We start from the raw sequence: 27,189 nt of genomic DNA on the forward strand, positions 1-27,189 counted from the left end.
CATCCTCAACTCTATCCTCTTCCTCTGTACACTGCTTACATCCTCAACTCTATCCTCTTCCTCTGTACACTGCTTACATCCTCAACTCTATCCTCTTCCTCTGTACACTGCTTACATCCTCAACTCTATCCTCTTCCTCTGTACACTGCTTACATCCTCAACTCTATCCTCTTCCTCTGTACACTGCTTACATCCTCAACTCTATCCTCTTCCTCTGTACACTGCTTACATCCTCAACTATCCTCTTCCTCTGTACACTGCTTACATCCTCAACTCTATCCTCTTCCTCTGTACACTGCTTACATCCTCAACTCTATCCTCTTCCTCTGTACACTGCTTACATCCTCAACTCTATCCTCTTCCTCTGTACACTGCTTACATCCTCAACTCTATCCTCTTCCTCTGTACACTGCTTACATCCTCAACTCTATCCTCTTCCTCTGTACACTGCTTACATCCTCAACTATCCTCTTCCTCTGTACACTGCTTACATCCTCAACTCTATCCTCTTACTCTGCACACTGCTTACATCCTCAACTCTATCCTCTTCCTCTGTACACTGCTTACATCCTCAACTCTATCCTCTTCCTCTGTACACTGCTTACATCCTCAACTCTATCCTCTTCCTCTGTACACTGTTTACATCCTCAACTCTATCCTCTTACTCTGCACACTGCTTACATCCTCAACTCTATCCTCTTCCTCTGTACACTGTTTACATCCTCAACTCTATCCTCTTCCTCTGTACACTGCTTACATCCTCAACTCTATCCTCTTCCTCTGTACACTGTTTACATCCTCAACTCTATCCTCTTCCTCTGTACACTGCTTACATCCTTAACTATCCTCTTCCTCTGTCACTGCTTACATCCTCAACTCTATCCTCTTCCTCTGTACACTGCTTACATCCTCAACTATCCTCTTCCTCTGTACACTGCTTACATCCTCAACTCTATCCTCTTCCTCTGTACACTGTTTACATCCTCAACTCTATCCTCTTCCTCTGTACACTGCTTACATCCTCAACTCTATCCTCTTCCTCTGTACACTGCTTACATCCTCAACTCTATCCTCTTCCTCTGTACACTGCTTACATCCTCAACTCTATCCTCTTACTCTGTACACTGCTTACATCCTCAACTCTATCCTCTTCCTCTGTACACTGCTTACATCCTCAACTCTATCCTCTTCCTCTGTACACTGTTTACATCCTCAACTCTATCCTCTTCCTCTGTACACTGCTTACATCCTCAACTATCCTCTTCCTCTGTACACTGCTTACATCCTCAACTCTATCCTCTATCTCAGTGCTTAACTCTCCTTGCTTTTTTAAATGTCTGTCTCTTCCTTTTAGTCACACTGTAACTCACCATTTCCTTTTCCCTCCATCCCTGCCTCCCTCCCTCCTTCTTACTTTATATGCCTCCCTATACTCCTCACTTTTCCTTCCTCGCTTAATCTCTCCGTCCATCCTTCTCTCTTTCTCTCCCTCCTTTTCTTTCTCTCTCAGACTCTCCTCTATCTCACTTCGTGGGGCCATGTGGAGCTTCAGTCCTGGCAGAGTAGTTTCTTGGCACTGATTATTTAATTTATTTACACTTTCTCTCTCTGCCTTCCTTCTTCCCCCTCTCAACCCACACTACCTTATCCCTCCCTCTCTCAACCCACACTACCTTATCCCTCCCTCTCTCAACCCACACTACCTTATCCCTCCCTCTCTCAACCCACACTACCTTATCCCTCCCTCTAACAACCCACACTACCTTATCCCTCCCTCTCTCAACCCACACTACCTTATCCCTCCCTCTCTCAACCCACACTAACTTATCCCTCCCTCTCTCAACCCACACTATCTTATCCCTCCCTCTCTCAACCCACACTATCTTATCCCTCCCTCTCTCAACCCACACTACCTTATCCCTCCCTCTCTCAACCCACACTATCTTATCCCTCCCTCTCTCAACCCACACTATCTTATCCCTCCCTCTCTCAACCCACACTATCTTATCCCTCCCTCTCTCAACCCACACTATCTTATCCCTCCCTCTCTCAACCCACACTACCTTATCCCTCCCTCTCTCAACCCACACTACCTTATCCCTCCCTCTCTCAACCCACACTATCTTATCCCTCCCTCTCTCAACCCACACTATCTTATCCCTCCCTCTCTCAACCCACACTATCTTATCCCTCCCTCTCTCAACCCACACTACCTTATCCCTCCCTCTCTCAACCCACACTATCTTATCCCTCCCTCTCTCAACCCACACTATCTTATCCCTCCCGCTCTCAACCCGCACTATCTTATCCCTCCCTCTCTCAACCCGCACTACCTTATCCCTCCCTCTCTCAACCCACACTATCTTATCCCTCCCTCTCTCAACCCACACTATCTTATCCCTCCCTCTCTCAACCCACACTATCTTATCCCTCCCTCTCTCAACCCACACTATCTTATCCCTCCCTCTCTCAACCCACACTACCTTTTCCCTCCCTCTCTCAACCCACATTACCTTTTCCCTCCCTCTCTCAACCCACATTACCTTTTCCCTCCCTCTCTCAACCCACATTACCTTTTCCCTCCCTCTCTCAACCCACACTATCTTATCCCTCCCTCTCTCAACCCACACTACCTTTTCCCTCCCTCTCTCAACCCACATTACCTTTTCCCTCCCTCTCTCAACCCACATTACCTTTTCACTCCCTCTCTCAACCCACATTACCTTTTCCCTCCCTCTCTCAACCCACATTACCTTTTCCCTCCCTCTATCAACCCACACTACCTTTTCCCTCCCTCTCTCAACCCACATTACCTTTTCCCTCCCTCTCTCAACCCACATTACCTTTTCCCTCCCTCTCTCAACCCAGACTATCTTATCCCTCCCTCTCTCAACCCACATTACCTTTTCCCTCACTCTATCACAAACTCTCTCGCTTACTCACACTCACTGTTTCTCTCTCTCTCTCTTTCTCTCTAATCCTCTAGCCCCCTCATCTCCACAACAGCACCTCTGAGCCAATCGCTATGCACAACTGTGCAAGAGTCAATCACAATTCAACACGGCTGGCTACGAGAGCCAATGGGAGCCTTCAGACTCCAAATGGGAGCCAATCATCTTCCCGGTGATTCATCAGCTGAAAGTGGGTAGTAATCAGTGCTACATGGTTGCTGGGGCTAAGCCAATCAAATGTACATGTGCAGTATCCTTGGAAACATGGTTGGTTTTATGTAACGGGAGGCTAAAATTACTGCAGCAGCATGAATAGCTTGGTGCAGTATTGATCGAAGGGTGTTACATGGTTTTACTCCTGAATACCTCCAGTGTGTCGGTTAGGTAACACACGTGCAGGTACTTTAAGTCAGGGGGGGGGCCCTAAAGTGTGTGTCTTGAACCCCCTTGGCAGACAGGGCATCTCTCCCACATTACAGTATTATTCAAACCTTTTCAGATGGGGACCCCATTCGTTCCACCAGAATTTCTGGATAATTTTCTTCCCAATAATTTCTCTAAACCCCACCCTAACCCAGTACGACACAACCTTCAAATCTGTACATTTTTACATCAACAAATAACCTTCATCATAGTTTCTTCTCTTATCAAAATACATTTACTCAATAAAATTGTATTTGTTTGTATTATCTTTCTGAAAAACGTATATTGTCCCATATAATAATCTGTACTCTAAATGTTTAGTTCCTTTTTATTGACCCCACTGATGGTCCCCTAGCGGGGTCGCGACCCCGACTTTGAATACCGCTGCTGTAGAATATGATACGATGCTAATGTAGCGTTTTGCATGCATGCACATTCACAAGCATATCATACATGCATGAAAAGCATACACACACACACACACACACACACACACACACACACACACACACACACACACACACACACACACACACACACACACACACACACACACACACACACACACACACACACACACACACACAGTATAACGTAGGGACGGGACTACTCACGTAAGCTTCATAGTCACATGACTGGAAGATGAGTTTCTCAGGGTGGTGCTGCCAGTATTGCACTGGAGTGGACGAGGTGGCCTCGTTGGGAGGACGCAACGTGATTGGCTCGCACCATTCGCCTTGCTGTAACGACAGCCAATGGCAAGATCAGACAGATGCCACGGAGGAGGAATCACAGACGATTACAAGGAAAAGGATTGGGCACAAGCTTAAGTCAAGCATATTCTGAGCTGATACATCTAGACTGTCAGATATGTGCTGCCGTTCGCTCCTAACCACATGGCACTTCTATGATGTAACAGGTTCCATCCAGACTGACTGAACATGAAAAGCTTAACAACAACGCTTCAACAACATTTCAAAAACATTTTGAGACCTCACTGTGTTTCTATGGATCATCCTCTCCTAATGCTAAGTGCGTTTTAACAGTCTTAGAAGGGTCATATTTAAATGGCTTTTCATACTGTTTAATTCCCCTAGCTAGTGCTATGATGCTCACACCTCCCCTGGCACTGTGTGGAAAATCCCCTGTCCTTCTTTCTTTCATCCTTTTCAACAGAAACAGGAAATGGATATATATTTAGCTACAGTACTTTTCCCTTGGCCAATATGTTCTAAATCAAATGGAAATGATCATGAGTAAATGGACTTGTCTTATCAACAAATATAATGTACATTTATATCACGTACATTGACAGTTGACTGTTCGACTGTTCATCACGGACAATGACAACAACAGTATTTGATGCATCACAGACAACTTACAGTATCATTTCTTGCAGAAGGTCTTTCTCCAACATCATGAGACTGATAAATAAATAGAAATAAGATCCAGGATCAGGACAACAAGAAGTTGGTTGATAACATAGAGCTGGATAGAGGGTGCACTTTCCACAAAGCCTGTTTTAGCATGGGCAGTACCATGTAATAGAAACCATTATGGCAAATATGCAAAGACGTAGCCTCCATCCAATTCTATGGTTTCTAATAATCAAGCAGACGATAATCACACAGGCAATAATCACAACAAGGCTGGAGTGTGAGGAAATCCTCCCGACACAGTTTTATCATCAAAGTCCCATGACAGGTGCTGATACACTACTATACGGGAGTGCTTGTTTGTTTGGGTGTCACATCCATCTGCGTCTTAATGAGATACTCTGGAGGTGAGGTAATCAGGGATAATGACATCGAGGTAAATAGCTGCAGGGTGAGCCCTAGAGGAGGATCAGAACAGGTAATCTACTCCAAAACACTGGGCTACTCTAACTGATCTAAATGACAAAGATAGATAGAGGGGGGGATGAGGAGAGACGAAGATAGAGACACAAATTGCAAAACACAATTATATAAAGACCAGAAAGAGCACAGAGAAAGAGAGAGAACCTCATTATCCCTGTAATGGGGCCCAGGGCATGATCTCTGACTTCCTCAGTAGCAATGGAGGGAGCAGGGCATGATCTCTGACTGCCTCAGTAGTAATGGGGGGAGTAGGGCCACGTCTTTGACTGCCTCAGTAGCAATGGAGGGAGCAGGGCATGATCTCTGACTCATTCAGTAGTAATGGGGAGGGAGCAGGGCATGATCTCTGACTGCCTCAGTAGCAATGGAGGGAGCAGGGCATGATCTCTGACTGCCTCAGTAGCAATGGGGGGAGTAGGGCATGCTCTCTGACTGCCTCAGTAACAATGGGGAGGGAGCAGGGCATGCTCTCTGACTGCCTCAGTAGCAATCGGGGTGGGGGGCAGGGCATGATCTCTGACTGCCTCAGTAGTAATGGGGGGAGTAGGGCATGATCGCTGACTGCCTCAGTCATAATGGAGAGGGAGCAGGGCATGATCTCAGACTGCCTCAGTAGCAATGGGGAGGGAGCAGGGCATGATCTCAGACTGCCTCCGTAGCAATGGGGGGAGTAGGACATGATCTCTGACTGCCTCAGTAGTAATGGGGAGGGAGCAGGGCATGATCTCAGACTGCCTCAGTAGCAATGGAGGGAGCAGGGCATGATCTCTGACTGCCTCAGTAGCAATGGGGGGAGTAGGGCATGCTCTCTGACTGCCTCAGTAACAATGGGGAGGGAGCAGGGCATGCTCTCTGACTGCCTCAGTAGCAATCGGGGTGGGGGGCAGGGCATGATCTCTGACTGCCTCAGTAGTAATGGGGGGAGTAGGGCATGATCGCTGACTGCCTCAGTCATAATGGAGAGGGAGCAGGGCATGATCTCAGACTGCCTCAGTAGCAATGGGGAGGGAGCAGGGCATGATCTCAGACTGCCTCCGTAGCAATGGGGGGAGTAAGGCATGATCTCTGACTGCCGCAGTAGCAATGGGGGGAGTAGGGCATGATGTCTGACTGCCTCAGTAGTAATGGGGAGGGAGCAGGGCATGATCTCAGACTGCCTCCGTAGCAATGGGGGAGTAAGGCATGATCTCTGACTGCCGCAGTAGCAATGGGGGGAGTAGGGCATGATGTCTGACTGCCTCAGTAGTAATGGGGGAGCAGGGCATGATGTCTGACTACCTCAGCAGCAATTGGGGGAGCAGGGCATGATCTCTGACTGCCTCAGTCGTAATGGGGAGGGAGCAGGGCATGATGTCTGACTGCCTCAGTAGTAATGGGGGAGTAGGGCATGATCTCTGACTGCCTCAGTATTCATGGGGACGGAGTAGGGCATGATGTCTGACTGCCTCAGTAGTAATGGCAGTAGTAATGGGGGGAGTAGGGCATGATGTCTGACTGCCTCAGTAGTAATGGGGGAGTAGGGCATGATGTCTGACTGCCTCAGTAGCAATGGGGGAGTAGGGCATGATGTCTGACTGCCTCTGACTGACTGCCTCAGTAGTAATGGCGGGAGTAGGGCATGATGTCTGACTGTCTCAGTAGTAATGGGGGAGTAGGGCATGATGTCTGACTGCCTCAGTAGTAATGGGGGAGTAGGGCATGATGTCTGACTGTCTCAGTAGTAATGGGGGAGTAGGGCATGATGTCTGACTGCCTCAATAGTAATGGGGGGAGTAGGGCATGATGTCTGACTGTCTCAGTAGTAATGGGGGAGTAGGGCATGATGTCTGACTGCCTCAGTAGTAATGGGGGAGTAGGGCATGATGTCTGACTGCCTCAGTAGTAATGGGGGAGTAGGGCATGATGTCTGACTGCCTCAGTAGTAATGGGGAGGGAGCAGGGCATGATCTCTGACTGCCTCAGTAGCAATGGGGGAGTAGGGCATGATCTCTGACTGCCTCAGTAGTAATGGGGGAGTAGGGCATGATCTCTGACTGCCTCAGTTGCAATGGGGGAGTAGGGCATGATCTCTGACTGCCTCAGTATTAATGGGGGAGTAGGGCATGATCTCTGACTGCCTCAGTTGCAATGGGGGAGTAGGGCATGATCTCTGACTGCCTCAGTTGCAATGGGGGAGTAGGGCATGATCTCTGACTGCCTCAGTAGTAATGGGGGAGTAGGGCATGATCTCTGACTGCCTCAGTAGTAATGGGGGAGTAGGGCATGATCTCTGACTGCCTCAGTTGCAATGGGGGAGTAGGGCATGATCTCTGACTGCCTCAGTTGCAATGGGGGAGTAGGGCATGATCTCTGACTGCCTCAGTAGTAATGGGGGAGTAGGGCATGATCTCTGACTGCCTCAGTAGTAATGGGGGAGTAGGGCATGATCTCTGACTGCCTCAGTTGCAATGGGGGAGTAGGGCATGATCTCTGACTGCCTCAGTCGTAATGGGGAGGAGCAGGGCATGATCTCTGACTGCCTCAGTATTCATGGGGACGGAGTAGGGCATGATGTCTGACTGCCTCAGTAGTAATGGCGGGAGTAGGGCATGATGTCTGACTGCCTCAGTAGCAATGGGGGGAGTAGGGCATGATGTCTGACTGCCTCAGTAGTAATGGGGGGAGTAGGGCATGATGTCTGACTGCCTCAGTAGTAATGGGGGAGTAGGGCATGATCTCTGACTGTCTCAGTAGTAATGGGGGGAGTAGGGCATGATGTCTGACTGCCTCAGTAGTAATGGGGGAGTAGGGCATGATGTCTGACTGCCTCAGTAGTAATGGGGAGGGAGCAGGGCATGATGTCTGACTGCCTCAGTAGCAATGGGGGGAGTAGGGCATGATGTCTGACTGCCTCAGTAGTAATGGGGGAGTAGGGCATGATCTCTGACTGCCTCAGTTGCAATGGGGGAGTAGGGCATGATCTCTGACTGCCTCAGTAGTAATGGGGGAGTAGGGCATGATCTCTGACTGCCTCAGTAGTAATGGGGGAGTAGGGCATGATCTCTGACTGCCTCAGTTGCAATGGGGGAGTAGGGCATGATCTCTGACTGCCTCAGTTGCAATGGGGGAGTAGGGCATGATCTCTGACTGCCTCAGTAGTAATGGGGGAGTAGGGCATGATCTCTGACTGCCTCAGTTGCAATGGGGGAGTAGGGCATGATCTCTGACTGCCTCAGTTGCAATGGGGGAGTAGGGCATGATCTCTGACTGCATCAGTAGTAATGGGGGAGTAGGGCATGATCTCTGACTGCCTCCGTAGCAATGGGGGAGTAAGGCATGATCTCTGACTGCCGCAGTAGCAATGGGGGAGTAGGGCATGATGTCTGACTGCCTCAGTAGTAATGGGGGAGCAGGGCATGATGTCTGACTACCTCAGCAGCAATTGGGGGGGAGCAGGGCATGATCTCTGACTGCCTCAGTCGTAATGGGGAGGGAGCAGGGCATGATGTCTGACTGCCTCAGTAGTAATGGGGGGAGTAGGGCATGATCTCTGACTGCCTCAGTATTCATGGGGACGGAGTAGGGCATGATGTCTGACTGCCTCAGTAGTAATGGCGGGAGTAGGGCATGATGTCTGACTGCCTCAGTAGTAATGGGGGGAGTAGGGCATGATGTCTGACTGCCTCAGTAGCAATGGGGGAGTAGGGCATGATGTCTGACTGCCTCAGTAGTAATGGGGGAGTAGGGCATGATGTCTGACTGCCTCAGTAGTAATGGGGGAGTAGGGCATGATGTCTGACTGCCTCAGTAGCAATGGGGGAGTAGGGCATGATGTCTGACTGCCTCAGTAGTAATGGGGGGGAGTAGGGTATGATGTCTGACTGCCTCAGTAGTAATGGCGGGAGTAGGGCATGATGTCTGACTGCCTCAGTAGCAATGGGGGAGTAGGGCATGATGTCTGACTGCCTCAGTAGCAATGGGGGAGTAGGGCATGATGTCTGACTGCCTCAGTAGTAATGGGGGAGTAGGGCATGATGTCTGACTGCCTCAGTAGTAATGGGGGAGTAGGGCATGATGTCTGACTGCCTCAGTAGCAATGGGGGAGTAGGGCATGATGTCTGACTACCTCAGCAGCAATTGGGGGGAGCAGGGCATGATCTCTGACTGCCTCAGTCGTAATGGGGAGGGAGCAGGGCATGATGTCTGACTGCCTCAGTAGTAATGGGGGAGTAGGGCATGATCTCTGACTGCCTCAGTATTCATGGGGACGGAGTAGGGCATGATGTCTGACTGCCTCAGTAGTAATGGCGGGAGTAGGGCATGATGTCTGACTGCCTCAGTAGTAATGGGGGAGTAGGGCATGATGTCTGACTGCCTCAGTAGCAATGGGGGAGTAGGGCATGATGTCTGACTGCCTCAGTAGTAATGGGGGAGTAGGGTATGATGTCTGACTGCCTCAGTAGTAATGGCGGGAGTAGGGCATGATGTCTGACTGTCTCAGTAGTAATGGGGGAGTAGGGCATGATGTCTGACTGCCTCAGTAGTAATGGGGGAGTAGGGCATGATGTCTGACTGTCTCAGTAGTAATGGGGGAGTAGGGCATGATGTCTGACTGCCTCAATAGTAATGGGGGAGTAGGGCATGATGTCTGACTGTCTCAGTAGTAATGGGGGAGTAGGGCATGATGTCTGACTGCCTCAGTAGTAATGGGGGAGTAGGGCATGATGTCTGACTGCCTCAGTAGTAATGGGGAGTAGGGCATGATGTCTGACTGCCTCAGTAGTAATGGGGAGGGAGCAGGGCATGATCTCTGACTGCCTCAGTAGCAATGGGGGAGTAGGGCATGATCTCTGACTGCCTCAGTAGTAATGGGGGAGTAGGGCATGATCTCTGACTGCCTCAGTTGCAATGGGGGAGTAGGGCATGATCTCTGACTGCCTCAGTATTAATGGGGGAGTAGGGCATGATCTCTGACTGCCTCAGTTGCAATGGGGGAGTAGGGCATGATCTCTGACTGCCTCAGTTGCAATGGGGAGTAGGGCATGATCTCTGACTGCCTCAGTAGTAATGGGGGGAGTAGGGCATGATCTCTGACTGCCTCAGTAGTAATGGGGGGAGTAGGGCATGATCTCTGACTGCCTCAGTTGCAATGGGGGGAGTAGGGCATGATCTCTGACTGCCTCAGTTGCAATGGGGGAGTAGGGCATGATCTCTGACTGCCTCAGTAGTAATGGGGGGAGTAGGGCATGATCTCTGACTGCCTCAGTAGTAATGGGGGGAGTAGGGCATGATCTCTGACTGCCTCAGTTGCAATGGGGGGAGTAGGGCATGATCTCTGACTGCCTCAGTCGTAATGGGGAGGGAGCAGGGCATGATCTCTGACTGCCTCAGTATTCATGGGGACGGAGTAGGGCATGATGTCTGACTGCCTCAGTAGTAATGGCGGGAGTAGGGCATGATGTCTGACTGCCTCAGTAGCAATGGGGGGAGTAGGGCATGATGTCTGACTGCCTCAGTAGTAATGGGGGAGTAGGGCATGATGTCTGACTGCCTCAGTAGTAATGGGGGAGTAGGGCATGATCTCTGACTGTCTCAGTAGTAATGGGGGAGTAGGGCATGATGTCTGACTGCCTCAGTAGTAATGGGGGAGTAGGGCATGATGTCTGACTGCCTCAGTAGTAATGGGGAGGGAGCAGGGCATGATGTCTGACTGCCTCAGTAGCAATGGGGGAGTAGGGCATGATTAATGACTGCCTCAGTAGTAATGGGGGAGTAGGGCATGATCTCTGACTGCCTCAGTTGCAATGGGGGAGTAGGGCATGATCTCTGACTGCCTCAGTAGTAATGGGGGAGTAGGGCATGATCTCTGACTGCCTCAGTAGTAATGGGGGAGTAGGGCATGATCTCTGACTGCCTCAGTTGCAATGGGGGAGTAGGGCATGATCTCTGACTGCCTCAGTTGCAATGGGGGAGTAGGGCATGATCTCTGACTGCCTCAGTAGTAATGGGGGAGTAGGGCATGATCTCTGACTGCCTCAGTTGCAATGGGGGAGTAGGGCATGATCTCTGACTGCCTCAGTTGCAATGGGGGAGTAGGGCATGATCTCTGACTGCCTCAGTAGTAATGGGGGAGCAGGGCATGATCTCTGACTGCCTCAGTAGTAATGGGGGAGTAGGGCATGATCTCTGACTGCCTCAGTAGTAATGGGGGAGTAGGGCATGATCTCTGACTGCATCAGTAGTAATGGGGGAGTAGGGCATGATCTCTGACTGCCTCAGTTGCAATGGGGGAGTAGGGCATGATCTCTGACTGCCTCAGTTGCAATGGGGGGAGTAGGGCATGATCTCTGACTGCCTCAGTAGTAATGGGGGAGTAGGGCATGATCTCTGACTGCCTCAGTAGTAATGGGGGAGTAGGGCATGATCTCTGACTGCCTCAGTAGTAATGGGGGGAGTAGGGCATGATCTCTGACTGCCTCAGTAGTAATGGGGGAGTAGGGCATGATCTCTGACTGCCTCAGTAGTAATGGGGGGAGTAGGGCATGATCTCTGACTGCCTCAGTAGTAATGGGGGGAGTAGGGCATGATCTCTGACTGCCTCAGTTGCAATGGGCAGTCAGAGGCATTGTGGGGGGAAAAGGGGGAAAAAGGGAGAGATAAAGGAAAGAGTGGAAAGTATATGAGAGTGAGAGGAATACAGAAGTCTCCATAATGATCCCCTCTACACGACCTTGTTGACTCACTGCACTCACCTGAGTGCTGTTCTAAAGAGGCCAATGTTGTCATGAGTCGTGACACAAACGCACTTCAAAGAGTCAGTCGTGTAGAAACATAAGTGTGTGTCTGGTGCGACAAGCTCTGTGAATCACACACACTCTCACACACACTCCGGATGGACCCTAATCGGGGTAGATCAAAGGAACGCTTAAGAGAAGCTGCTCTCCCAGATGCCTCTGACTCGCCGACCGTGCTTTCATAGGTTGGTGGAGAGGTTCAATAGGAGGATCATGGATTTTGGTAGAGAGGTTACCATACTGTACCATGCATGCTAATATTCAGTGCATTCGGAAAGTATTCAGACCCCTTGACTTTCCACATTTCGTTACGTTACAGCCTTATTCAAATATGATTATAGATTTGTTTTCCAAAATCAATCTACACACAATACCCCATAATGACAAAGCAAAAACTGGTTTTTAGAAATGTTTGCACATGTATTAAAAACAAAAACTGAAATATCACATTTACATAAGTATTCAGACCCCTTACTCAGTACTTTGTTGAAGCACCTTTGGCAGCGATTACAGCCACGAGTCTTCTTGGGTTTGACGCTACAAGCTTGGCACACCTGTATTTGGGGAGTTTCTCCCATTCTTCTCTGCAGATCCTCTCAAGCTCTGTCAGGTTGGTGGGGAGCGACGCTTCACAGCTATTGTCAGGTCTCTCCAGAGATATTTGATCGGTTTCAAGTCCGGGCTCTGGCTGGGCCAATCAAGGACATTCAGAGACTTGTCCCAAAGCCACTCCTGTGTTGTCTTGGCTGTGTGCTTAGGGTCATTGTCCTGTCGGAAGGTGAACCTTCACTCCAGTCTGAGATCCTGAGCGCTCTGGTGCAGGTTTTCATCAAGGATCTCTTTGTACTTTGCTCCGTTCATCTTTGACTCGATCCTGACTAGTCTCCCAGTCCCTGCTGCTGAAAAACATTCACACAGCATGATGCTACCAGCATGATGCTGCCATCACCATGCTTCACCGTAGGGATGGTGCCAGGTTTCCTCCAGACGTGACACTTGGCATTCAGGCCAAAGAGTTCAATCCTGGTTTCAGACCAGCGAAGCTTGTTTCTCATGGTCTGAGAGTCTTTAAGTGCCTTTTGGCAAACTTCAAGTGGGCTGTCATGTGCTGAGGAGTGGCTTCCATCTGGCCACTCTATCATAAAGGTCTGATTGGTGGTGTGCTACATAGATGGTTATCCTTCTGGAATGTTCTCCCACCTTCACAGAGGAACTCTGGAGCTCAGTCAGAGTGACCACCATGTTCTTGGTCACCTCCCTGACTAAGGCCCTTCTCTCCTGATTGCTCAGCTTGGCCAGATGGCCAGCTCCAGGAAAAGTATTGGTGGTTCCAAACTTTTCTCCATTTAAGAATGATGGAGGCCACTGTGTTCTTGCAGATCTTCAATGCTGCAGAATCTTTTTTTCTACCCTTCCCCAGATCTGTGCCTCGACACAATCCTGTCTCGGAGCTCTACGGACTATTCCTTCGACATCATGGCTTGATTTTTGCTCTGACATGCACTGTGGGACCTTATAGAGACAGATGTGTGCCTTTCCAAATCATGTCCAATCAACTTAATTTACCACAGGTGGACTCCAATCAAGTTGTAGAAACATCTCAAGGATGATCAATGGAAACAGGACGCGCCGGAGTTCAATTTCGAATCTCATTGCAGGGTCTGAATACTTATGTAAATAAGGTATTTCTGTTTTTTATTTTTTATAAATGATCAAACATTTCAAAAAATCTGTTTTCGCTTTGTCATTATGGGGTATTGCGTGTAAAGTGATGGGGAAAAATGGCTATTTAATACATTTTAGAATGAGGCTGTAACATAACAAAATGTGGAAAAAGCGAATGGGTCTGAATACTTTCGGGAATGCACTGTATATAAGTTAAATAGCATTCTAATACAGGTTAGTAGAGCAGTTATGGTACAGTATAGGGCAGGATTCCCCAAAAGGCAATCCAAGGGCCAAATATACAGTCGAGGGCAAAAGTTTTGAGAATTACACAAATATTAATTTTCACAAAGTCTGCTGCCTCAGTTTGTATGATGGCAATTTGCATATACTCCAGAATGTTATGAAGAGTGATCAGATGAACTGCAATTACTTTTAAAGTACCTCTTTGCCATGCAAATGACCTGAATCCCCAAAAACCATTTCCACTGCATTTCAGCCCTGCCACAAAAGGACCAGCTGACATCATGTCAGTGATTCTTCCGTTAACACAGGTGTGAGTGTTGACGAGGACACGGCTGGAGATCACTTTGTCATGCTGATTGAGTTCGAATAACAGACTGGAAGTTTCAAAAGGGGGGTGGTGCTTGGAATAATTGTTCTTCCTCTGTCAACCATGGTTACCTGCAAGGAAACGCGTGCGTCATCATTGCTTTTCACAAAAAGGGCTTCACAGGCACAGCCAGTATGATTGCACCTAAATCAACCATTTATCGGATCATCAAGAACTTCAAGGAGAGCAGTTCAATTGTTGTGAAGAAGGTTTCAGGACGCCCAAGAAAGTCCAGCAAGCGCCAGGACCGTCTCAGCTGCGGGTTCGGCCAGTACAGAGCTTGTTCAGGAATGGCAGCAGGCAGGTGTGAGTGCATCTGCACGCACAGTGAGACGAAGACTTGAGGATGGCCTGGTGTCAAGAAGGGCAGGAAATAAGCTACTTCTCTAAAGGAAAAACATCAGGGACAGACTGATATTCTGCAAAAGGTACAGGGATTGGACTGCTGAGGGCTGGGTCATTTTCTCTGATGACTCCCCTTTCCGATTGTTTGGGGTATCCGGAAAAAAGCTTGTCCGGAGAAGACAAGGTGAGCGCTACCATCGGTCCTGTGTCATGCCAACAGTAAAGCATCCTGAGACCATTCATGTGTGGGGTTGCTTCTCAGCCAAGGGAGTGGGCTCACTCACAATTCTGCCTAAGAACACAGCCATGAATAAAGAATGGTACCAACACATCCGAGAGCGACTTCTCCCAACCATCCAGGAACAGTTTGGTGACAAACAATGCCTTTTCCAGCATGATGAAGCACCTTGCCTGGCTCTGGGAACAAAACATCAACATTTTGGGTCCATGGCCAGGAAACTCCCCAGACCTTAATCTGAGAACTTGTGGTCAATCCTCAAGAGGCGGTGGACAAACAAAAACCCACAAATTCTGACAAACTCCAAGCATTAATTATGCAAGAATGGGCTGCCATCAGTCAGGATGTGGCCCAGAAGTTAATTGACATCATGCCAGGGCGGATTGCAGAGTTCTTGAAAAAGAAGGGTAAACACTGCAAATATTGACTCTTTTCATCAACTTGTAATTTTCAATACAAGCCTTTGACACTTATGTAATGCTTGTAATTATAAAGTAACATCTGACAAAAATATCTAAAAACAATGAGGCAGCAGACTTTGTGAAAATGTGTATTTGTGTCATCCTCAAAACTTTTGGCCACGGCTGTATATATATGTATTTTTTTAAATAATTGTTGTTGGACATAAAATAAATGAGCTCAAAGTGATTTTCAGTTGTTCCCAGGTACAGTAGTTTCCAAGTATAAATAAAGGCATACGTGATCTTATCCCAAAGTAATCAAGGTTTGAAATTCTACTATTTTTATCTAATACTATATCTGTTTGGGATTCTTGCGGTCAATTTGCAGTGTACAAATGATTTATAACAGCGTTCTGCCCGCTGACCATCCGGGAGGATGAATGATATGTCATATTATCCACTGCTCAAAACAATAAAGGGAACACTTACACAACACAATGTAACTCCAAGTCAATCACACTTCTGTGAAATCAAACTGTCCACTTAGGAAGCAACACTGATTTACAATAAATTTCACCTGCTGTTGTGCAAATGGAATAGACAACAGGTGGAAATTATAGGCAATTAGCAAGACACCCCCAATAAAGGAGTGGTTCTGCAGGTGGGGACCACAAACCACTTCTCAGTTCCTATGCTTCCTGGATGATGTTTTGGTCACTTTTGAATGCTGGCGGTGCTTTCACTCTAGTGGTAGCATGAGACGGAGTCTACAACTCACACAAGTGGCTCAGGTAGTGCAGCTCATCCAGGATGGCACATCAATGCGAGCTGTGGCAAGAAGGTTTGCTGTGTCTGTCAGCGTTGTGTCCAGAGCATGGAGGCGCTACCAGGAGACAGGGCAGTACATCAGGAGACGTGGAGGAGGCCGTAGGAGGGCAACAACCCAGCAGCAGGACCGCTACCTCCGCCTTTGTGCAAGGAGGAGCAGGGGGAGCACTGCCAAAGTCCTGCAAAATGACCTCCAGCAGGCCACAAACGTGCATGTGTCTGCTCAAACGGTCAGAAACACACTCCACGAGGGTGGGGGTTGTGCTTACAGCCCAACACCGTGCAAGACGTTTTTAATTTGCCAGAGAACACCAAGATTGGCTAATTCGCCACTGGCGCCCTGTGCTCTTCACAGATGAAAGCAGGTTCACACTGAGCACATGTGACAGACGTGACAGTCTGGAGACGCCGTGGAGAACGATCTGCTGCCTGCAACATCCTCCAGCATGACCGGTTTGGCGGTGGGTCAGAAATTTGATTTCCATTGATAATTTTTGTGTGATTTTGTTGTCAGCACATTCAACTATGTAAAGAAAGAAGTATTTAATAAAAATATTTAATTCATTCAGATCTAGGATGTGTTATTTTAGTGTTCTCTTTATTTTTTTGAGCAGGGTATTAATCATCACGCTTTCGTAGTTTGGTAGAGAGGTCAAATAGGGACACACAGGAAAATAATAGTGAGAGGCTGCTGTCTAGGCTGCTGTCCCCCCCCCCTCTCACCATGCTGACTTGGGCCATCTGCCGCTCCAGTTTGGAGCGAGGCATCTCCTCTAAGTAGTTGTCGTTGGAGCGCTGGCGGCGCCGTGCGTCCGCCTGCATGATGAGGTGCTGCACGTCCAACGATCCCCCTGGGACACCCGCTGTGGTGTATGCAGCCTGGCCCGGAAGGATCTGGGGAGGGGTGTTGCAGCCACCGGGCTCCTGGGAGGATGGATGGACAGAGCGGAGGGGTTATTAAATTGTGGTGAAGTGTGCCATGTGATGCTTTTGAGGCTCCATGACAGGGTGTTCTAGAAAACGAGAGGTCAAATGTGAAGACTGCTATTCCCAATGTGGGCATACCTCAAAGGCGGGGGTGAAAATTAGGGCAGTTTATAATGATAAGTTTACAAGTTTATAAAATTAGGGCAGTTTATAATGATTCCACTACATTGAAATTGCCTTGCTTACCTCTTATCTTATTATTTTCACTAGCATACCTCTTAAAATGAAGTTACTGTGTTGAGCAAGCATTCTAAGTGGTGTCTCGTGGAATGCTTTTGGAACATGGCAATATGGTATGCTGAATAAACCTTCAGCCTCCACTCTGTTTGCTAGCCTGGCTCTGGACAGCAGACTAGATTTGCAGTGGAGACGCTGCCCAGCCCCTCTGTCTGGACCGATTTGTTAAATGGAATGAAAGCAGGTGTCTGGGCCTTGAGAGGCTGCAGAGCAGCAGCCACATCCTGGCTGCCGGATCAAATTGATTCCCAGGAGGTGAAGCATATCCCGGGCCTTTGTTAGATTAACATTAGACCCATACGCACTGGGGAATGGAATGCAGTATCTTGTAATTAGTATCCAGGACCGATAGGGATGATGAGATGGGAACCGGTCTATTGTGGTCCTGGCGGAATCCATTTTGTGTCTGCCGGGAGACTTGTGAAGGCTAACAACAGCAGTGGACATATTTCCCCTAAGCTCACTGAACCTCTCTGCAGTCTCTAGGACTACTACCATCTGGGAGGGAAGAGAGAGAGCACACACACACACACACACACACACACACACACACACACACACACACACACACACACACACACACACACACACACACACACACACACACACACACACACACACACACACACACACACACACACACACACACACACACACACACACACACACACACACACTGACCCGTAGGGAGATGGCCCGTGGGGGTTTCTGTGGAGGGTCTTGGTGAAGCCTGTCTCCCAGCGAGGCCAGGATTCTCTTCCTGTGTCCTATCAGACTGACCTTCAACACCTAGGGAGGAAGAGAGACACAGGTCAACAACCTATCAACACAACTGTTTCAACACAACGATCAATATGTATTTAACATGGAATGAATGTGAACTAAGCATGTAATAAGCCTCCACTGAAGTAAAACCCAGTTATGAGAGTGTTGGATTCAAATCCTACCTCTATTGGTAGTGAGGCACTCTGGAATAATACAAGCACGATAATAAACTGACAACATCAAAGTTATAACAATGGTGATATGGTGACATCATATGTACTGCCTGAGGTAAAAAGAGATGTTGTAATCAGAGGAAGCTGGTGGGAGGAGCTATAGGAGGAGGGGCCCATTGTTATGGCTGGAATGGAATAAATGGAACAGGGTCAAACATGAGGTTTCTATACATTTCATGTGTTTGATACTGTTCCATTGATTCCATTCCAGCCATTACAATGAGCCCGTCATCCTATAGCTCCTCCCACCAGCCTCCTCTGGTTGTAATAAGCAAAACATATGAGTGTTTCTATTAAACATTAATATAGTGAAATAACCGGGATTTCAAAGAAGGAACAATGAGTCATAATGGTAAAAACACAGAGCAGACCATATGTAACATCATTACTAGAATTATTATCACATAAAGGCACCAGCCTGGTTCACCGTTACAAGGTAATTAAGTTTGCAGTGAAACACACACACACACTTTTTAGTTTGGTTTGTCCTTCCTGGCACATTCTGCAGGGGGTTTAAAGGGCTGCCAAAAGACTGCTTCCAACACACTAGATTTGTGTGTGTGTGTGTGGCTCATACAATGTCTTGGCAGTAAGCTCTTCTCCCAAAAGGCAGTGGATGTAAGTGCAGGTGTGGGTGTGATGTGCATCAATGAAGGATGTGTGTGTGGATAAGAGGACTGAGGAGGGAGGATGTAGGTGTGTGTTCCAGCTAGAGAGTTGGTAATTATAGTGAGTCTGAGACCTAGCAGTGAGCCTAATGACTCTCCCTACGCTACCTTCACTACCTAACACACACACACACACACAAACAAACGCGCTCGCTCGTTCACATGCACACACACACGCACACGCACACACACACACACACACACACACACACACACACACACACACACACACACACACACACACACACACACACACACACACACACACACACACACACACACACACACACACACACGCACGCACACGCACACGCACACGCACACGCACACGCATTATTGATTCCTTCCTCTCCAGCCCTCACTCACCAATTACTGGCCCGCATCTGTTACCACACACACTTAAGAGCAACCAAAAGAGAAATCTAAATATTAAAACTCTAATTATTAATTTCCCAATCCTAGAAAGAAGAAGAACATGTATTTTCCTAGACAGGAAACACAGATTGCGGCTTTGATTGAAAATATACTATATTGCATCATTGGTCCTTCTGTAGCTCAGTTGGTAGAGCATGGCGCTTGTAACGCCAGGGTAGTGGGTTCGATCCCCGGGACCACCCATACGTAGAATGTATGCACACATGACTGTACGTCGCTTTGGATAAAAGCGTCTGCTAAATGGCATATATTATTATGGCCACATGAAAATCACCATATTTAAAGGTTAACGCCACACTATGAAATAATCAATGGGCTTTTTTAAATAGAGGAGTGTTCGGCTAAACAGACAGGCTCTAAACATTCAGACAACTCTAAATATAAGGGAACGGCTTGATCATCGTCTAACATTGTTTTCTCTTCCAGAAAAAAAATGATTCTAATTGCCAAAATTACCATGATCAAAGACGTGCGTTTATATGTCATTCTGGGTTTTGATGGTTGGAGATTTCATTGGCATATTTTGTGAGGCTATCGCTCTCTCTCTCTGCCTGTTACACAAACACACGTAAGCAGATCCAATTATTAACCAGCTCCATTCTCCCTCTCTCGCCTCACCACACACACACACACACACACACACACACACACACACACACACACACACACACACACACACACACACACACACACACACACACACACACACACACACACACACACACACACACACACACACACACACACACACACACACACACACAGTGTTCTTTGTTTGACCAAAACTTATGCTATTTAGATCCTGGGGGAGTACATTACAATGTTATAACTCCGAAATGGACAAGGACTGAAACATAACCTGACTCTCTACAGTACGTGTGTTCTCTCTACATTACATGTGTGTTCTCTCTACATTACGTGTGTTCTCTCTACAGTACGTGTGTGTTCTCTCTACATTACATGTGTGTTCTCTCTACATTACGTGTGTTCTCTCTACAGTACGTGTGTGTTCTCTTTACATTACGTGTGTGTTCTCTCTACAGTACGTGTGTGTTCTCCCTACAGTACATGTGTGTTCTCTCTACAGTGCGTGTGTGTTCTCTCTACAGTATGTGTGTTCTCTCTACAGTACGTGTGTGTTCTCTCTACAGTACATGTGTGTTCTCTCTACAGTACGTGTGTGTTCTCTCTACATTACGTGTGTGTTCTCTCTACAGTATGTGTGTTCTCTCTACATTACGTGTGTGTTCTCTCTACAGTATGTGTGTTCTCTCTACATTACGTGTGTGTTCTCTACATTACATGTGTGTTCTCTCTACAGTAGGTGTGTTCTCTCTACAGTACGTGTGTGTTCTCTCTACAGTACATGTGTGTTCTCTCTACAGTACGTGTGTGTTCTCTCTACATTACGTGTGTGTTCTCTCTACATTACGTGTGTGTTCTCTCTACAGTATGTGTGTTCTCTCTACAGTAGGTGTGTTCTCTCTACAGTACGTGTGTGTTCTCTCTACAGTACGTGTGTGTTCTCTCTACAGTATATGTGTTCTCTCTACAGTACGTGGGTGTTCTCTCTACATTACGTGTGTGTTCTCTCTACAGTAGGTGTGTTCTCTCTACAGTACGTGTGTGTTCTCTCTACAGTACGTGTGTGTTCTCTCTACAGTACGTGTGTGTTCTCTCTACAGTACGTGTGTGTTCTCTCTACATTACGTGTGTGTTCTCTACAGTATGGGTGTGTTCTCTCTACAGTACGGGTGTGTTCTCTCTACAGTACGTGTGTTCTCTCTACAGTACGTGTGTTCTCTCTACAGTACGTGTGTCTTCTCTCTACATTACGTGTGTGTTCTCTCTACAATACGTGTGTGTTCTCTCTACAGTAAGTGTGTGTTCTCCCTACAGTACGTGTGTGTTCTCTCTACAGTATGTGTGTGTTCTCTCTACAGTATGTGTGTGTTCTCTCTACATTACGTGTGTGTTCTCTCTACAATACGTGTGTGTTCTCTCTACAGTACGTGTTTGTTCTCTTTACATTACGTGTGTGTTCTCTCTACAGTAAGTGTGTGTTCTCTCTACAATACGTGTGTGTTCTCTCTACAGTACGTGTTTGTTCTCTTTACATTACGTGTGTGTTCTCTCTACAGTAAGTGTGTGTTCTCTCTACAATACGTGTGTGTTCTCTCTACAGTACGTGTTTGTTCTCTTTACAATACGTGTGTGATCTCTCTACAGTGCGTGTGTGTTCTCTCTACATTACGTGTGTGTTCTCTCTACATTACGTGTGTGTTCTCTCTACATTACGTGTGTGTTCTCTCTACAGTATATGTGTTCTCTCTACAGTACGTGTGTGTTCTCTCTACAGTATATGTGTTCTCTCTACATTACGTGTGTGTTCTCTCTACAGTATGTGTGTGTTCTCTCTACATTACATGTGTGTTCTCTCTACATTACGTGTGTGTTCTCTCTACAGTACGTGTGTGTTCTCTCTACAGTATATGTGTTCTCTCTACAGTGCGTGTGTGTTCTTTCTACAGTACGTGTGTGTTCTCTCTACGGTATATGTGTTCTCTCTACAGTACGTGTGTGTTCTCTCTACAGTACGTGTGTGTTCTCTCTACGGTATATGTGTTCTCTCTACAGTACGTGTGTGTTCTCTCTACAGTATATGTGTTCTCTCTACAGTACGTGTGTGTTCTCTCTACATTACGTGTGTGTTCTCTCTACATTACGTGTGTGTTCTCTCTACATTACGTGTGTGTTCTCTCTATATTACGTGTGTGTTCTCTCTACATTACGCGTGTGTTCTCTCTCCAGGATGTGTGTGTTCTCTCTACATTACGTGTGTTCTCTCTCCAGGACGTGTGTGTTCTCTCTACATTACGTGTGTGTTCTCTCTACATTACGTGTGTGTTCTCTCTACATTACGTGTGTGTTCTCTCTCCAGGACGTGTGTGTTCTCTCTACATTACGTGTGTGTTCTCTCTCCAGGACGTGTGTGTTCTCTCTACATTACGTGTGTGTTCTCTCTACATTACGTGTGTGTTCTCTCTCCAGGACGTGTGTGTTCTCTCTACATTACGTGTGTGTTCTCTCTACATTACGTGTGTGTTCTCTCTCCAGGACGTGTGTGTTCTCTCTACATTACGTGTGTGTTCTCTCTCCAGGACGTGTGTGTTCTCTCATCAGTACAAGTTTGTTCTCTCTACATTACGTGTGTGTTCTCTCTACATTAAGTGTGTGTTCTCTCTACATTACGTGTGTGTTCTCTCTCCAGGACGTGTGTGTTCTCTCTACAGTACGTGTGTGTTCTCTCTACATTACGTGTGTGTTCTCTCTCCAGGACGTGTTTGTTCTCTCTACATTACGTGTGTGTTCTCTCTCCAGGACGTGTGTGTTATCTCTCCAGGATGTGTGTGTTCTCTCTCCAGTACAAGTTTGTTCTCTCTACGGTATGTGTGTTCTCTCTACAGTATGTGTGTGTTTTCTCTACGGTATGTGTTCTCTCTAGAGTATGTGTTCTCTCTACAGTATGTACAGTATGTGTTCTCTCTACAGTATGTGTTCTCTCTACAGTATGTGCTCTCTCTACAGTATGTGTTCTCTCTACAGTGTGTACAGTATGTGTTCTCTCTATAGTATGTGCAGTATGTGTTCTCTCTACAGTATGTGTTCTCTCTACAGTCGGTACAGTATGTATTCTCTCTACATTATGTGCAGTATGTGTTCTCTCTACAGTGTGTGTTCTCTCTACAGTATGTGTGTGTTCTCTCTACAGTATGTGTTCTCTCTACAGTGTGTGATCACTCTACAGTATGTGTTCTCTCTACAGTATGTACAGTATGTGTTCTCTCTACAGTATGTACAGTATGTGTTCTCTCTACAGTATGTACAGTATGTCTTCTCTACAATATGTACAGTATGTGTTCTCTCTACAGTGTGTACAGTATGTGTTCTCTCTACAGTATGCGTTCTCTCTACAGTATGTACAGTATGTGTTCTCTCTACAGTATGTACAGTATGTGTTCTCTCTACAGTGTGTGTTCACTCTACAGTATGTGTTCTCTCTACATTACGTGTGTGTTCTCTCTACGGTATGTGTGTTCTCTCTACAGTATGTGTGTGTTCTCTCTACATTACGTGTGTGTTCTCTCTACACTATGTGTGTGTTCTCTCTACAGTATGTGTGTTCTCTCTACACTATGTGTGTGTTCTCTCTACACTATGTGTGTGTTCTCTCTACGCTATGTGTGTGTTCTCTCTCCAGTACGTGTGTGTTCTCTCTACAGTACGTGTGTTCTCTCTACAGTATGTGTGTTCTCTCTACACTATGTGTGTGTTCTCTCTACAGTACGTGTGTTCTCTCTACAGTATGTGTGTTCTCTCTACACTATGTGTGTGTTCTCTCTCCAGGACGTGTGTGTTCTCTCTACAGTACGTGTGTGTTATCTCTACAGTGCGTGTGTGTTATCTCTACAGTACGTGTGTGTTCTCTCTACAGTACGTGTGTGTTCTCTCTACGGTATGTGTGTTCTCTCTACAGTGCGTGTTCTCTCTACAGTACGTGTGTGTTATCTCTACAGTGCGTGTGTGTTCTCTCTACAGTACGTGTGTGTTCTCTCTACATTACATGTGTGTTCTCTCTACATTACGTGTGTGTTCTCTCTACATTACGTGTGTGTTCTCTCTACATTACGTGTGTGTTCTCTCTACATTACGTGTGTGTTCTCTCTACATTACGTGTGTGTTCTCTCTACATTACGTGTGTGTTCTCTCTACATTACGTGTGTGTTCTCTCTACATTACGTGTGTGTTCTCTCTACATTACGTGTGTGTTCTCTCTCCAGGATGTGTGTGTTCTCTCTACATTACGTGTGTTCTCTCTACATTACGTGTGTGTTCTCGCTCCAGGACGTGTGTGTTCTCTCTACATTACGTGTGTGTTCTCTCTCCAGGACGTGTGTGTTCTCTCATCAGTACAAGTTTGTTCTCTCTACATTACGTGTGTGTTCTCTCTACATTAAGTGTGTGTTCTTTCTACATTACGTGTGTGTTCTCTCTACATTACGTGTGTGTTCTCTCTACATTACGTGTGTGTTCTCTCTCCAGGATGTGTGTGTTCTCTCTACATTACGTGTGTTCTCTCTACATTACGTGTGTGTTCTCTCTCCAGGACGTGTGTGTTCTCTCATCAGTACAAGTTTGTTCTCTCTACATTACGTGTGTGTTCTCTCTACATTAAGTGTGTGTTCTTTCTACATTACGTGTGTGTTCTCTCTACATTACGTGTGTGTTCTCTCTCCAGGACGTGTGTGTTCTCTCTACATTACGTGTGTGTTCTCTCTACATTACGTGTGTGTTCTCTCTCCAGGACGTGTGTGTTCTCTCTACATTACGTGTGTGTTCTCTCTCCAGGACGTGTGTGTTCTCTCATCAGTACAAGTTTGTTCTCTCTACATTACGTGTGTGTTCTCTCTACATTAAGTGTGTGTTCTCTCTACATTACGTGTGTGTTCTCTCTCCAGGACGTGTGTGTTCTCTCTACAGTACGTGTGTGTTCTCTCTACATTACGTGTGTGTTCTCTCTCCAGGACGTGTGTGTTCTCTCTCCAGGACGTGTGTGTTCTCTCTCCAGGACGTGTGTGTTCTCTCTACATTACGTGTGTGTTCTCTCTCCAGGACGTGTGTGTTATCTCTCCAGGACGTGTGTGTTCTCTCTCCAGTACAAGTTTGTTCTCTCTACGGTATGTGTGTTCTCTCTACAGTATGTGTGTGTTCTCTCTACGGTATGTGTTCTCTCTAGAGTATGTGTTCTCTCTACAGTATGTACAGTATGTGTTCTCTCTACAGTATGTGTTCTCTCTACAGTATGTGCTCTCTCTACAGTATGTGTTCTCTCTACAGTGTGTACAGTATGTGTTCTCTCTATAGTATGTGCAGTATGTGTTCTCTCTACAGTATGTGTTCTCTCTACAGTCGGTACAGTATGTATTCTCTCTACATTATGTGCAGTATGTGTTCTCTCTACAGTGTGTGTTCTCTCTACAGTATGTGTGTGTTCTCTCTACAGTATGTGTTCTCTCTACAGTGTGTGATCACTCTACAGTATGTGTTCTCTACAGTATGTGATCACTCTACAGTATGTACAGTATGTGTTCTCTCTACAGTATGTACAGTATGTGTTCTCTCTACAGTATGTACAGTATGTGTTCTCTCTACAGTATGTACAGTATGTCTTCTCTACAATATGTACAGTATGTGTTCTCTCTACAGTATGCGTTCTCTCTACAGTATGTACAGTATGTGTTCTCTCTACAGTATGTACAGTATGTGTTCTCTCTACAGTGTGTGTTCACTCTACAGTATGTGTTCTCTCTACAGTATGTGTGTTCTCTCTACATTACGTGTGTGTTCTCTCTACGGTATGTGTGTTCTCTCTACAGTATGTGTGTGTTCTCTCTACATTACGTGTGTGTTCTCTCTACACTATGTGTGTGTTCTCTCTACAGTATGTGTGTTCTCTCTACACTATGTGTGTGTTCTCTCTACACTATGTGTGTGTTCTCTCTACGCTATGTGTGTGTTCTCTCTCCAGTACGTGTGTGTTCTCTCTACAGTACGTGTGTTCTCTCTACAGTATGTGTGTTCTCTCTACACTATGTGTGTGTTCTCTCTACAGTACGTGTGTTCTCTCTACAGTATGTGTGTTCTCTCTACACTATGTGTGTGTTCTCTCTCCAGGACGTGTGTGTTCTCTCTCCAGGACGTGTGTGTTCTCTCTACATTACGTGTGTGTTCTCTCTCCAGGACGTGTGTGTTCTCTCTCCAGGACGTGTGTGTTCTCTCTCCAGGACGTGTGTGTTCTCTCTCCAGTACAAGTTTGTTCTCTCTACGGTATGTGTGTTCTCTCTACAGTATGTGTGTGTTCTCTCTACAGTATGTGTTCTCTCTATAGTATGTGTTCTCTCTACAGTATGTACAGTATGTGTTCTCTCTACAGTATGTGCTCTCTCTACAGTATGTGTTCTCTCTACAGTGTGTACAGTATGTGTTCTCTCTACAGTATGTACAGTATGTGTTCTCTCTACAGTATGTGTTCTCTCTACAGTATGTGTGTTCTCTCTACACTATGTGTGTGTTCTCTCTCCACTATGTGTGTGTTCTCTCTACAGTACGTGTGTGTTCTCTCTACAGTACGTGTGTTCTCTCTACACTCTGTGTGTGTTCTCTCTCCAGGACGTGTGTGTTCTCTCTACATTACGTGTTTGTTCTCTCTCCAGGACGTGTGTGTTCTCTCTCCAGGACGTGTGTGTTCTCTCTCCAGGACGTGTGTGTTCTCTCTACATTACGTGTGTGTTCTCTCTACATTACGTGTGTGTTCTCTCTCCAGGAAGTGTGTGTTCTCTCTCCAGTACAAGTTTGTTCTCTCTACGGTATGTGTGTTCTCTCTACAGTATGTGTGTGTTCTCTCTACAGTATGTGTTCTCTCTATAGTATGTGTTCTCTCTATAGTATGTGTTCTCTCTACAGTATGTACAGTATGTGTTCTCTCTACAGTATGTCCTCTCTCTACAGTATGTGTTCTCTCTAAAGTGTGTACAGTATGTGTTCTCTCTACAGTATGTACAGTATGTGTTCTCTCTACAGTATGTGTTCTCTCTACAGTATGTGTTCTCTCTACAGTATGTGTTCTCTCTACAGTGTGTACAGTATGTGTTCTCTCTACAGTATGTACAGTATGTGTTCTCTCTACAGTATGTGTTCTCTCTACAGT

The 27,189-nt window shown here is 46.6% G+C and overlaps 1 protein-coding gene across 1 annotated transcript in view; it reads right to left on the minus strand.

Moving 5' to 3' along the window:
• The window catches only part of LOC123994385 (ankyrin repeat and sterile alpha motif domain-containing protein 1B-like), a 509,344-nt gene that overhangs the window by 52,868 nt on the left and 429,287 nt on the right, over positions 1–27,189 (minus strand). The window contains 4 exon segments of the mRNA XM_046296905.1: positions 3,989–4,114; positions 4,757–4,798; positions 16,820–17,020; positions 18,002–18,109. Of these exon segments, the coding sequence (XP_046152861.1) occupies positions 3,989–4,114; positions 4,757–4,798; positions 16,820–17,020; positions 18,002–18,109 (477 nt within the window).

The sequence above is a fragment of the Oncorhynchus gorbuscha genome, linkage group LG14 (assembly GCF_021184085.1).
Source record: "Oncorhynchus gorbuscha isolate QuinsamMale2020 ecotype Even-year linkage group LG14, OgorEven_v1.0, whole genome shotgun sequence".
Taxonomy (NCBI): Eukaryota; Metazoa; Chordata; class Actinopteri; order Salmoniformes; family Salmonidae; genus Oncorhynchus; species Oncorhynchus gorbuscha.